At 40.4% G+C, this 14,701-nt stretch overlaps 2 protein-coding genes across 2 annotated transcripts; one reads left to right on the top strand and one right to left on the bottom strand.

Moving 5' to 3' along the window:
* Positions 1-7,779: 7,779 nt before the first annotated feature.
* On the bottom strand, positions 7,780-10,412 carry LOC121765173. Its single transcript, XM_042161219.1, has one exon. The coding sequence runs from the start codon at positions 9,958-9,960 to the stop codon at positions 7,978-7,980; it is 1,983 nt and encodes a 660-aa protein (XP_042017153.1). The 5' UTR covers positions 9,961-10,412; the 3' UTR covers positions 7,780-7,977.
* Positions 10,413-11,141: 729 nt separating this feature from the next.
* Positions 11,142-13,420, top strand: LOC121765174 (U-box domain-containing protein 38-like). Its single transcript, XM_042161220.1, has one exon. The coding sequence runs from the start codon at positions 11,536-11,538 to the stop codon at positions 13,120-13,122; it is 1,587 nt and encodes a 528-aa protein (XP_042017154.1). The 5' UTR covers positions 11,142-11,535; the 3' UTR covers positions 13,123-13,420.
* The last annotated feature ends 1,281 nt before the right edge of the window (positions 13,421-14,701 follow it).

The raw sequence follows: 14,701 nt of genomic DNA on the forward strand, positions 1-14,701 counted from the left end.
TATGAACCATTTTACAATATCAGCTTAAAGCAATAATATTCCCCGGCAACGGCACCAAAAACTTGATGCACTATTTATTAGCACTAAAGATACCTGCAAGTTTACAGGGTAGATCTAGCATAGCTAAAAGTCAGTACCGGGATATCGAACACAGGGAATAAGATTGCAACTGGCTATCATATACTAAGTGTCATATACTATTTAAAGACACGAATGTTTTTTTTTTGTTTGATTTTATTAAACTAGACTGAAAAATAATTAAACAAATAAAAAGAAAGCATATAAACAATGATACAAAGCAGGCATAGGAATGTAGAATATTAGGATCCAAAACACAATCGACTTTCTTGAATTACGGTCTCTAGAGTTATTAAGTCGGTCACTTAACTGGATTAAACCCACCCCCGAGGTGAGAAATCCGTAGATTAGGTGTTGAAATCAAAGTCCCCTTTAAATCTCTAACATCTAACTCCTAAAAGATCGTTAAGACCAATGACCTCACGTGAAACCTCAATTCTTCCGAGTTCTATTGAATTAAAGTGTGAATTATCCATTTTCCAAGTCAACTATTTCATCTCCCGAGTACTCTAATCAACTCTAACCTGTATTCAAGAGGTAGCTAATCAATTGAATATAGAAATCGCAAGGATAAATCAAATAACTACAAGAGCTAACAAGGAAAATCAATCGAATATCTTCACCAAAAATTCCACAATTGATGTTTAACTCATAGACAAGTAAAAACTACAAATAAAGTACGAGACATGAAAGAAATTGATAAAACCCAAGGTTGAATCTTCAATCTTCAGTCTTCTCTTGTCTGGATCTGCAGAACTCCGCTCCAATGGAAGATGGATGAATTTAAGGGTGGAATATGGAATGGAAGAAGTGTAGAGAGGGAGAATGATTAGAGGATCTGAGATCAAGATTATGAATTAGGTTCAGAGGTATTTATAGGCTGGAAAAAAGTTTATTTTTGATCAATTTCGTGCCCTACAAGAAATAAGAGAGATTTGGCTTCACAATATAATAATTTCTTTTCTTCCGTGAATTTCCGCATAAATTCCCGTCAGCTTTGACTACACTGCGCAACGTTCGTAGAATTGTCATAACTTTCTCCACAGAACTCCGATTGAAACATGAAAGATATCCACGGGAAGCTCTTTCGAAGACGAAGAGAATGTCATGTAGTAAGCACTGACTGAACTTCAAAATCGCCAGCAGAATGGGTTCGAATAGAGGCTGCTGCACTTTGGCCTTTTTTTCACATTTTTCTATCTTTTATCAACAAACACGTCAAAAATACCAAATGTATAACATATGTAATTTAAGAACATAATTTGCATGATTGATATTTAAAACAAGTCAAATCTAGTCCTTAAAAACATGCAAAATCTGTGTTTGTCAGAGCACAATATTTCGCATGATGCAAAAATTAGATCATTAAATTATACTTCCTCCGTCCCACTTAAGATGACACGTTTTCATTTTTAGTTTGTCACAACTAAGATGACACATTTTCTTTTTTAGAAACTTTCTCTCTCCAATTAATACATCCAACAACTTTTCCACTCCTATTAAAATATTCATCTCTTTTTCTCTCTCTATTTTAATACTTACACCCACATTTTCTCACTCCAATTAAACACATTAATCAATAACTCCTAAAATCATGTGTTGGCCAAGGAATGTGTCATTTTAGCCGTGTCGGCCAAGGAATGTGTCATCTTAGCCGAGACGGAGAGAGTACTACAAGTATTAATCTTGCTAGTAAACCAAAGGGTATACACAATCTACCCAATAATTAATGTCACGTCGAAATATTCTGAAATAATTGTAGAAAATTTACAATCACATTCCATTCCCCATAAAAGGGCAAGCGTGACAACACTATCTAAAAATCAGAGGAAAAAACTCAAGAATGGAAAACTTAATTGGATTCACTCTCATATTGATGCTCATCGTGTATCCTGTTACATCACTCGATGTTCAGGCGAAGAAAAAGTTTAATAATTCTCTCAAGGATCCGATGGAATATAATGATTCTCTCAATGTTCGAGTTGAGAAAAGCCCGATAGGCCTTGGAAGATTATTAGTATGAATTTGCATGATACTGCAAGATTATATGCAGAAGACAATGGAAAGTAGTTGTGGTACAAAAATAAATGGATTGCAATTGTAGTTGTAGGTGGTTGCATGATAGGGTTTATATTCTTAGAGCATCAGCAGTGGCGCGGAATTCCCAAAAACACCTCCTGCCACGTCATACGGATTTCTCACTGCACTGCCACGTCATAAGGACTTCTCACTGCACAGTGACGGACATTCCCAAGGACTTTCCACAATTAAAAAAACCACAAATTCACAAATTAAACAATTTACGGAATTAAACAATTTATGGAATTAAAATTTCGACACAAATAGGATAAAAAATTCCATTAAATAAAAAAAGAAAAGTACATTCACCAAATAAAAAAAAGCATATTTCACCAAATAAAAAAAACATTTCAATAATATGGCTGGTTTGGTCTAGCACCTTATATATGCAGCTTCAAAATTTAAATTTGGATGGTTTCACAAGTTGAGGGCCACTTAATTTCACACTATCATCTTACTCCAAGAATTTTATCGGCACATATAATGATATATTGCACAATTATTGCTACAAAAATTATGCCTTGAATTTTGGTGGTATGTGTTTATCTATATAGTACTCCAATAGTACCACCCTCGGGCCAATTCTTTCTAATTTTATTTTATTTTATTTATTGCTTTTTGGGGGAATAATATTTTTGCCCACCTCAACATGACTTGGTGCCTAAACAGCATTACCAACTCTTCTTAACTAATTAAGATTAAGAATAACTATCTGTTTGGAAACAAGCAAATAATGGTGGAATAATTTGTGACTTCGTCACATACCATGATTGACAGTTGAGTATGATTTTGTTTTGACAGCATAATCTGCTTCTTGATTTATTTGGCCACTGATCTGAACAAGAAGCCGTTGGTAGTATTTAATTTGTTCTGGTTTCGGTATACATTACATAAATGGAAATGAATCTTTTTTTTTATTTTTATTTATTTTTAAAGGAGGATCAACAATGGTTCCATATCTACCCCCGAAGTGACTCGGACCCCCGGCCTAACGGTCGGAGGTGAAGCGTCTTACCACCGAGCTGCGCTTCGTTGTCGGGTTGGGAAGGAACGAGTCTGTATAACCAACCTCCCCCAAGCACGGGTCCAGGCGACGCCATGAACAGGCTACCTCCCCCAGCGCCTGAGTCCAGGCCAGTGACTCAAGAATCCCCCAGGGGAAATTAATCCCCAAGATGCGCCATCAGGGGCCGAACACGTGACCTCCAGGATGGCGCGGTATCCTTACCCCTCAAATTCCCTATTTTATCCCTGTCCTCAATGCAAATTCTTTTCTTGCAACAATTAAAAATAAAAAAGAGTAAATTTGTTTTTGAAAATTCTACTACAAATTATAGACCCTTCTTGAACAGAGTTCAATTTGAGTTCTTGTTTTGACTACTTCCAGTTCTAGAAGCTTTAATCTGGGCTACCAAAGTTAGGCTGCTAGATAACTGAGTCATTAGAAAATTTAGTTAATTTTCATATACTTACTAATTTGGCATCCCAACATCCAAATCAACACGGTTTGTCCCACGGAACTTGTTAAACAAAGTGGTGCGAATGAAATGCGAGCCGTATATATAGAAAATTTTAAAATATATTAATGCAATAAACGGGAATTCCGCGCGGACGTCTGTGGGAGTCAACGCAATGGCGGACGTCCGCACGCCAGTCGCGACGGAATTCCACGTAACGCCGCGGAACTGCAGTGTCCTCGGCGGAATTCCGTATCCGTGCATACCATGCACAATGGCGGACGTCCGTCGCGGAATTCCGGCACGCCGGGACGGGCGCCATTAAATTACGGCGTGAAGCTAGTATGCCAATTACTAGGTAGATACATAGGGGTTGTTCAGTTTGTATTAAATTATATCTTATGATTAAATATGTATTATATTTAATTTATGAGTTTAATAATTTAATTATAGATGAATAATTATGTGATAATCTAACTAATCTAACTAAAATAATCTCACAACTTACTTTTCTTTGTCACATTAAAAATGAAATGTTTTTCTTTTGGTTATCCCATAAAATTAGCTATAACTAACTTTTATAAAAAATATTTCGATTTAAATTATTTTTTCGCACAACATATATCAAATTAAAAATAATTTTATAAGGATTCCAACGAGATCCTACGTGCATATGTTTCGATGTCAAAATTTGATAAATTTTTCTTAAATGGTTATATATTTCGTAAAGTAGTTTTATGTCAATATAACTCACGTAATAATATAATGTTTGTACAATGTCAATATGAAATGTGTTGACATTGTTATGTTTTTTTGTTGATATATTTAATACACTCTATTGACATTGAGTTTCTAAACTCGCACTTTTCATTTTATGCCGTAAATTTGAGATTGATTTTTTAGTGTAATTAAATTAGAATTTTAAGTGTAATGAGACATCACTTAATAAAGAAGCTCTTAACTTAAACTAACATATTAATTAAATGCATTAATTTTAACTTAAACTATAAATAATGTTAGGAGTTTGTGACGAGCTGAAAAGCAACAGTGCAAGTAACATGGGATGGAGAGAGTAGTTGTTATTATCTTTTTAATATTAAAAAAATAAAATACTAAATTATATATGACAGTTTATAGACTATTGCAAATCTCTAAAATCTTATAATCCTAAATTAGTTGTAGTTAACAATTAATAAATTATTTAACAATTTATCACACATATAGAACATATTTAAGTAACACTATCTTTTATTCCACGTAAGAGCATCTCTAAAGGGAGAATGTATATAGAAAATGTATATTATGCATTTACCTTCTTAAAAGGTGAAATATACCCTTTTAAAAAGTAACACATTCCAAAGGGAAAAAGTATATAGAAAGGTAAATTATTTTTTAAAAATAAAATAATAGTACAAAATGCATTAAAAAACATAAAGTGTAATACCTTCTCAAATATTTTTTTCCTTGAAAAAGGATTTTTCATGAAGAGAAGACAAATATGGTAGTTATAAGATTTTACCTCTCCATTGTTGGGGAGGTAAAGATACCTCTTCAAAATGGTAAAATGTATAATATCTTCTCAAATACCTCTTCCCTTGAAGAATGATTTTTCATGCAAAAAAAAATAAATGTGATAGTTATATAATTTTATATCTCCATTTACCTTTACCTTTACCCTTGAAGATGCTCTAACTATTGATTCCTACAAGTATCCATAGAAACGACTTAAAATTATTTTATTAGATAAAGTAGCAAATATTTTTGGATCATTGTATACCAAGAAAATATCGTTCATCCCATCACAAAAGACGCAAAAGTAACTTTTATGGGCATATAAATAATATTAAGTGCATAACCTGAGAATAAATATCAGTCATTAGATAAAAACGATCTAGTTCACTATATGTGCGTTTTAGTTTACAATATGAATTTGAAAACAAATAGTGAACCAAAACACCATTATAGTAAAGTATTTACTCCGTGAAGATTTTTAGTTCACTGTAATAGCGTTTTGGTTCACTCATTTGTGTAATAAACTAAATCACTTTTATAATGAACTAAATTCGTCTTCTCTAGTTATGCATATAAATAATGGTTTCCCTAGATCACTACTACTACGTAACAATATAAATAATGGAAAGAACAAAGTTTACGCAACAAAACTAAACAAAATTTATTAATTGAAGAAAGGATTAATAAAATTAAATACATACAAATATCAATAAATAAAATCGTACTACTAATCTTCTATACATATATTAAAGGGGAGTTTGATAAATTTTACAAAAATGCTATTTTAATTAAAAAGCTAGTATTAACTAATTAAAATTCTTTATATTACTTATAAGATTTCCAAATTTATGCAGTTATATCGAACATGAATTGAAAGTTACTCCCTCAGTCTCAAGGAAGATGACCCATTCCTTGGGCGGCACAGAGTTTTATGTTGTTTTATTTTGTGTGTTAAGTAGATAGAGTAAAGTAAGAGAGAGAATAAAGTAGAAATATATGTGTTTCCATTTATAGTAATGAGTCATCTTGGATGAGACAAACCAAAAATGAAAGTGGGTCATCTTTAATGGGACAGATGGAGTATTATTGATTAATTTATTGCAGCTAGATCTGCCCCTTCGTTGCCAACTGCGCTGACATTATTTATTAATTTAAAAGTAAATGAATTGAAGATTATTATTGATTAATTCAGAATGCCAACGTTTTATAGAGAAGTCTAGGGTTGGAACAGTACGGTATGCACGGTATACCGCGCCGAAATGGCCATACCGCATACCGTACCGTACCATGCGGTATAACAAAAAACCATACCTTTACCGTACCGCTTTTGTCGGTATACCGCAATTGCGGTATACCGAAAAGTCGGTATACCAAAATTTAGATATCGCTACCGTACCGCTTTTGTCGGTATACCGTACCGTGATTTCGGTATACCGCAATATGCGGTATACCGCGCCGTGATTTCCGGTAAATACCGCAATTGCAGTATGATCCGGTATAACGCGGTATACCGCGGTATATACAAAATGCATACCTTTACTGTACCTAAAACTGTCGGTACGGTATGATACCGTACCGAAAAGTACGGTATACCGAAAATTCGATATTTTTGGTATTTTTTCGGTACGGTAAGTGCGGTATTTCGGTATTTCGCTATATTTTCCCAGCAAGAAGTCATAGCTTCCCAATTCACACCTCCCGAACGGATTGAACCAACTTCCTTATTTTCCATTTTCCAGCAATTCCCTGAAATCCATTGTATTGCTCCGGCCTCATCATAAACTAATTTTTCACCTGCTCCCGTTTCTATCTAATGTTTGTGAAAGCAGGGACGGATCCAGGAAATTATAGTAGGAGGGGCAAAAATATTAATATACAAATAAATAAATATAAAAATATAATAAAATATAATATATTATAATAACAAGGACAAAAGTTTATCGACCGTTAACTAAGGTTACCTAACATTACAACTGTTCTCGACGAGGTCTCATAACCTGAAAACTATTCAAAATTCTTTCACGATCAATCTTACAAAATATGTCTTTCTCAATGTAGGTAATCAAACAATCATTTATCCAAGAGTCTCCCATCTTATTCAATCAAACAAATAAAAAATTTTAGATGAGTGCAATAAATAAAACTAAAACTATAGTCTATAAGAATTAACAGAGTTACAGAGAATAACCAAACAAACATATTCCATATAAGAACAATTGAATAAGAATGAACAATTAATACCATTATACCAATTACCAAATACATCAAATTTTGGTAATAAGAATTACCCGTGAGAAGTATGGCCGGATATCAGGGGTATTGCTTGAACCTTGAAGCTTCTGAAATGAAAGGGAAAACAGAGGAAGAAGTTGAAAAACGGCACCTGCTTTAAAAGGTTTAAATAAAGCCAAATTAGGTCTTTTTCTAATTTATAAGTGTTAGTGTAAAATGTTTGTGTATTTTAATATGGGGAAAGGGAAAATGAATATTTTATTGTAGTGGGAAAGTCAGAAAGTGGTGTGACTTTTTGGGAGAAGGGGCAAATGACTTTCTTTTTTTTATTGAAGGGGGGTAAATTAGTGTTAGAATTTATATTATAATAATATTTATATATATATATATACATGTTAATGAATAGTTGAGGTGGGGCAATTGCCCCTTCTCACTCTACACTGCATCCGTCCCTGTGTGAAAGGTTAAGGATTACATAGAGAAATGCAAGAGAAATAATGGGAGAAAGTGGCCATGTCAACTAGTATTTGGATTTGAATCATTTGATGAAGAAATCCATTCCTCTAACAAAGTACAAACACAACCGCATTACATCACTACAAATGATCTATACAGAAAATTAGTGGTACTGTTTGGAGACTCTGGATTGATACAACTCGAATCTCTTCTTGGCCTCATACACCAGCGTTACAATGCCCTCATCCTGCATCAGATGCTGCTGCTTCGTCGACCACTCCAGCGCTATCAACACGTCTTCCTGCGCCAGCGTCTCGCTATCCGGCACGTGCATCGCCAGATAGCACAACAGTATGAACGACGGTATCTGCACCATCTGCTCCCCGAAGTAGATCAGCGGGATCAGATGCTTGTGCCCTCCCCCGCTGATGATCGACTTGCAGTGCGTGTCGTGGAGGAAATTCTCCGGGCAGGCGAACTTGTTCAGCCCCAGCGCCGCCTCGCAGCTCACCTCCGGCTCTCTGTCGTCCAGGAGGTTCACCAATGGCGGTATGAATCTGGTTTCTGTTGCTCTGAATGTTCGAGCTAGGTTTCCAATTGACCTAATGCTCGGGATCAGCAGCTCGCAGTCTGCTTTCTCTACGATTCGGAGGAATTGATCTACCACGGCTTTGGCTACCGGTGCGGTTGGTTTGAACGCCGATCGTCTCAGATCTGAATCCTGCTCGGCCACGGCGGTGATTTCCATTAACGCCATGGCGGAATTGTATTTCACTTCGTCTTCCCCCTTTTCTAGTAGTACGGCGAGGCATAACAGAGCGCGTGACTCTGTTATGCTTTTGCATACGGGTACGTTTCCTGCGCAGAGGTAGCGTAGGGCTCTGGCTGACATCGCTTTCATCTCTGCTTTAGTTGCAGGATCTTCGAATTCTCTCCTTTTAATGCTGGATCCAGGTAATCCATGGCCTTTGTTCTGTTTGATGAACTGGTGACTCTGTTGTTTATTCGATTTTACGCTCTTTTCGCCGGCGTCGGAGTGGCAGATCGGAGATGGAGATCCGGCTGTGGCTTTGTGATGGATCGGCAACATGGTGGATTTCATAGCTATGGTGTTGGTGACGACATTGTGCATTTGGCTAGCCATTTGATTGTCCATGGGGTGATCGGCGACGCTGTGATGCTTTTCCTCTGTTTGTTCATTGCTTTTAGAGTTAGGGTTCGGGTTCGAATTCGCCATCACAAGGGAGTGGATCGAGTGTTTGTTGGTGGCTATGGCATATTTACTGTGCTCGGGGATGGTTTCGAATGCGAGGTGGCTGACGAGGAGGCGGATGACGTTGTGCTGCGCGAACGGATCCTGGCATTTCCGGTGGTTCGCGGCGAGCTCCGAAAGCGCCCACGCCACCACAATCTGCACCTTCATGTGGCCTTCTTTTAAAATCTTCGCCACGACTTGACACACGCCGGCGTTGACGATGATCTCCACGCTCTCGGGATCTCTCCCGAGCAACCCGATCGCCCTCGCCGCGTGTTCCTGTCCTTCCATCCGGCCTTCCTTGAGCAGCTTCAGCAGCGGCACCACGCCTCCCTCCTCGATAATGAGGCTGCCGTAGCGGTCGTTGTCACGGGCGAGGGATACTAGAGAAGCAGCAGCGTCGGCGCGGTCATCCAAACTGCCGGAGCAGAGGATGGCGATCTGCTCCCAAATGAGGCATAAGATGGGCTCGTTGGCGGCGATTGGGGGTAGGCCGAGGTACTCATCGTCGCGGTCGTCTGCAGGGGCGGAGACGCGGAGGAGCCAGGAGACGTCGCCGATGGAGTTGTCGAGCTGCTGGTGGACCTTCTTGAAGGCGGCGACGGGGGTGATGGTGAAGATGCGGCGGATGCCGTTGGAGCGGCACTTGAAGACGAGGGTGAGGGCCTTGTCGAGGACCTGCTCGGTGTCCTCGATGATGCGGCGCGTGGGGCGCTCGTAGAGGTCGCCGCTGGCGCGGGCGGCCTGGCGGAGGAGGGTGGCGAGCTTTTCCGTCCTGATCTTGATGTCGTTGCATTCCCCTTTCATGAAACTCACTTGATCCGACAGCTTGATCACCTCGTCCGCGTATTGGATCGGCTTCGCGAGGATCTGCTTCACTATGTCCGCCATGATCACAGCGGACCGCACAACATCCCGATTATGATAAAATTCGCATAAACAATCTTCTCTTCACACCATTCAAGATCTCCTCGTTTCCAGATATTTCCTTAGAAGGGGTGGGTTTAGCAGCGATTGTGATTTGTGCATGGGAATGGGATTACACAGATAATGTGGGAGGAGTGGAGAGACAAGGCTGCCGCGGCTGTGACGATGACGACGGTGGTGGTGGAGATGGAGATATGGGAGTGTGGTGAAACGTAATTGTTGTCTCTTTCTGTGGTGGTTTTTTTTGTCTTTGCATTAAAACCAGGAAAAAAGGGGCGACTGTTACAACCTTATTAATAGGGACGGTCGATGATGTCCATCGACCTTTAAACTCCCAAGCATTAAAATTTCCCCATACGAGTAATAAATTACTAGCACTACTTCCATTTATATTAGTACTTCCATCAAGCAATTGCCCATGATCGACTAATCTTATTTTCATCTCCTAAATCTAGTAGCGTCAATTTATAATCAACGCGCTATTGCAATCATTACTATTAGTAGTTAGGGAAGTCAATTTAATCTGAAATTTGCATAATAAAGTTTAATCTGAAATTCGCATATTGACCCACATAGTCTCATAATTTTAATTTTATAAAATTAGTGTTCGAAATTTTATAACCCTAAACAATCACGATCTGGATGACCCTAAACTGAATAATATACAATCTGATATGATTAGCCCGAAATCAACCCGAGCCTCAAAGGATTAGCCCAAAATGAAATAATTTTCATTGATTTTTTATACTTTTAGTCAAATAGATTTTTTTTCAAATATACATGAAAATATATAGATCCATTATTCGAAAGTCATACTCATTATTCTACTTCATTTATTGTGCTTTTAAATACTCCATATTGTAAAAAACCATACTAGTACTCCTAGTATAAGTTTAAAAATGTACTGTAATTATTTAGGAAAATATATATTCTTATATTTCTATGGGTTATATATTAGTTTCAAGGGTGAAATAACTCTCATTTGCATATGTATTCCTCTATTATTGAGATACAACAATTTTATATTATTAATTTGAAATTTACTGCTAATAACTCTCATTAGCATTTATATGTATTGGTAGTCATACTCGATTTGACAATTAGTCGTGCCATTGAGGAATATCACCAACCCCATGCTATCTTATCTCAATAATCTCGATATAAGCTAAAATAACCCAGTCTTCAACAGCCTTTCAAAACTAAATATAGCCTAAATGGATCATTAGCATAATTAAGGTAATCAACAATGTTGTAACTTGTAATTACCATTTGCCACCCCACCAAAGCCGGGCATCGCGAAACAGCATCTCCTCTCTCTCAGCATCTCCATCAACAACCCTCTCTCTCTTTCTCTCTCACCCGCACGCACACGCACACGCACACGCACAAACACACCAGATTCTCCCAAAAATCCAATCTTTACCAAAACCCCCACCATTAATAAAAAGCTGCTCCAAATCCCTTATCTCCATCACATGAATCTCTCCAACCCTAGCTCACTTTCCCCCTAAATCCCAATCTCCACCACCTCGCAACCAAATGGGCGGAAATGGCAAGTTCCGCCGCTGGAAATTCTCCTTCCACAGAGCTCCCTCCGCCCCCAAGAACCAGCCGCCGCAGGAATTTCTCTGCCCAATCTCCAATTCCTTGATGTTTGACCCCGCCATCGTCTCCTCCGGCCAGACCTTCGAGCGCGCGTGCGTCGACATCTGCAAAGGTCTAAGCTTCGCCCCCACGCTTTCCACCGGATCGAAGCCCGATTTCTCGACTGTCATCCCCAATTTAGCTCTGAAAAAAGCAATTCTCAGCTGGTGCTCGAAAACCGGGTCGGGTCACCCGAGCCCGCCAGACAATTCGAAAATCGAGTCGACCATTCGCTCCCTTTCGGGCTCGGTCGAAACCCTAGAAAAAAGCCCCAAAATTCGGGTATCGGAGAAAGAATTGCTGAAAGGCGTCGCTGAAACCCCTCCGATTTTACTCTCCCACGCAGTGACAGAATTGAATTCTAGGGATTTGGATTTGTCTTCGAGCTCAGAGGAATCCGTGATCGCCAATACGACGCCGCTTCTTCCCTTCGCGACGCGGCCGTCGTGCTTCTCTTACTCGTCGTCCCCTTCCACCTCCTCCGAATTCGCCGCGGAGGAAGGATCTAAGAACAATTTGTCGTCGGACGATGAGAATTTTATCACGAAAATGAGGAGTTTGGATGTTTACGAGCAGGAACAAGCCGTGATTCAGCTGAGGAAGAAGACGCGGACGAGCGAAGAAGCTCGCGCGGCTCTCTGCTCGGAGCGGCTGCTGGTGGCGCTGAAGCAGCTGCTGAGCTCGCGCTACTCCGCCGTGCAGACGAACGCCGTGGCGGCGATGGTCAATCTCTCGCTCGACAAGGGGAACAAGGTGAGGATCGTGAGAGCCGGCGTGGTCCCGCCGCTGATCGACCTTCTGAAGAGCGGCTTCGACGAGTCGCGCGAGCACGCCGCCGGCGCGATCTTCAGCCTCGCGCTCGAGGATGGCAACAAGACCGCCATCGGCGTGCTCGGCGCCCTGCCGCCGCTGCTGCACGAGCTCAGATCCGGCACGCGGCGGAGCCGCCACGACTCCGCGCTGGCGCTGTACCACCTAACGCTGGTGCAGAGCAACCGAGCGAAGGTGATCCGGCTCGGAGCCGCGGCGGCGCTGCTGGGGCTGCTCAGGGACGGTGACCTGGCGGCGCGTGTGGTGCTCACCGTGTGCAACCTGGCGGCGTGCGACGAGGGGCGGGCAGCGCTGCTCGACGCCAATGCGGTGGATTGCCTCGTGGGGCTGTTGAGGAACCGGGCCGAGTTCAGCTCCGAGTCGACTCGGGAGAACTGTGTCGCCGCCTTGCACTCGTTGAGCGATCGGAGCTTGAGGTTCAAGGGGCTGGCGAGGGATGCTGGGGCGGCGGAGGTGCTGCTCGACGTCGTGAAGGCAGACAGCAAGCAGGCGAGGGAGATGGCTAGGCGGATTTTGGAGGGGCTGAGGGGGCCGGGGCCGGAGGCGGAGGAGGACGGGGAGGTGGATTGGGATGCGGTGATGAAGGGCGGAGTGACTCATGCGAGGCACCGAGTTGGGAAGAGTTCGGGCCGGAACTCGTCTGAGTTCTGAGTTGGGATGGGGATTGGTAATTTGCTGGTTAATTAAATTAAATTAAATTAATATTTGGTGGTGATTAATTTTTGTGGAAGATGTCAATATTTGATGGTCCTTATTTATTTTCACTGTAAAGTGTTTTGATAATCTTTATTTTGAGGATTAGGGCCTAACATCTTTTGTTTCTTTTAGAAGAAATAATTGCTCAAACTTTGAGATTTGGATCATGATACTTCGCTTTTGCTTTTGGTTATTTACCTGTATATATAATTGGTGATTTGCATATAGATGAAGATTATGGGAACTTTCTATCTGTGGGATGCTTTTTCTAGAATGGTGGATTTTATAATATGATGTCAACTGCTTTACTAAGATTGGACTTTCAACACCCGTTTCTTCTTACATTATTTATTTTATAGTAGTATAATATTTTCTTTAGAGATTATTAAAATAAAATCAATTTCTGAGTGTCTTACTCCACAACTTACACGAGCCCTATAATGATTATTATTCTATACGACTATACATAGTTATATAGGACTATACGTAATTATTTAATAATCTCGTGGGTTTAAGTCGAAATCATTGTTGCGAAGTTAAAAGCACCCAATAATTCTGAGCAAGGTTTGGTTACAATTTTTAATTATGTGTGTGTACGGGAACACCTGAAATAATGTTATTTTGAAAGTTTGGAATATTATTCCAATCATAGTAAAATCGAAGGGACATGGTTTAGATGTCACATCAATTTCAATAATCTTATAGTACTATACTGCCAAGATTGGTGAGGATGTCAGTGCCAACTCGCCATCCATGAAGACTAAGTCAAAGGTAATTGGTTACATAATAGCATCCAATGGCGTCCGTCCCAACAGAATTACAAATGGCGTGCTGGAATTCCGCGGCAGACGTCAGCCATTGTGCATGGTAGGCACGGATACGGAATTTCGCCGAGGACACCGCAGTTCTGCAGCGTTTACGAGGAATTCCGTCGCGACGCAGCACGGACGTCCGCCATTGCGTTGACTCCCACGGACGTCCGCGCGGAATTCCCGTTTATTGCATTAAATGTTTTTTTTTAAATTTCTATAAATACGTCCCGTTGAACTTCATTACCGCGTCCATCCTGGAGGTCTCGAGTTCGAACCCTGGGTGGCGTAATTTGTCTTTCCTCCTTGTTATAGGAGTTGATTTGTAATTTCCTCCTTCATATATATGATATAAATATATGAAGTTAATTTAAAAAAAAAAAAAAAACTTCATTTCATTCGCACCACTTGTATTAACGAGTATCTCTATCTCTCTAAAAATACCTTTATTTCGAAGAACAATGGAGCACCACGATAGCTATTCCCCCGCCACTAGCGAGTCACCGACGTCTTATTTTCCCATCGGCCGGAGTGCCGGGGATGATGCCCAAATCTAAAATGCCATCGGGAATGATGCCCGGTAACTACAACATGTACCCGCAGTGGTATGGGATGATGCCCCAGATGCCCGGGGCGAGTGCCGGAATGCCGGAGATGATGCCCGGAATGTCGGGAATGATGCCCGGAATGCCGGGGATGATGATGCTCGGGATGATGCAGGGATC

This window comes from Salvia splendens, chromosome 14, assembly GCF_004379255.2.
Source record: "Salvia splendens isolate huo1 chromosome 14, SspV2, whole genome shotgun sequence".
NCBI lineage: Eukaryota > Viridiplantae > Streptophyta > Magnoliopsida > Lamiales > Lamiaceae > Salvia > Salvia splendens.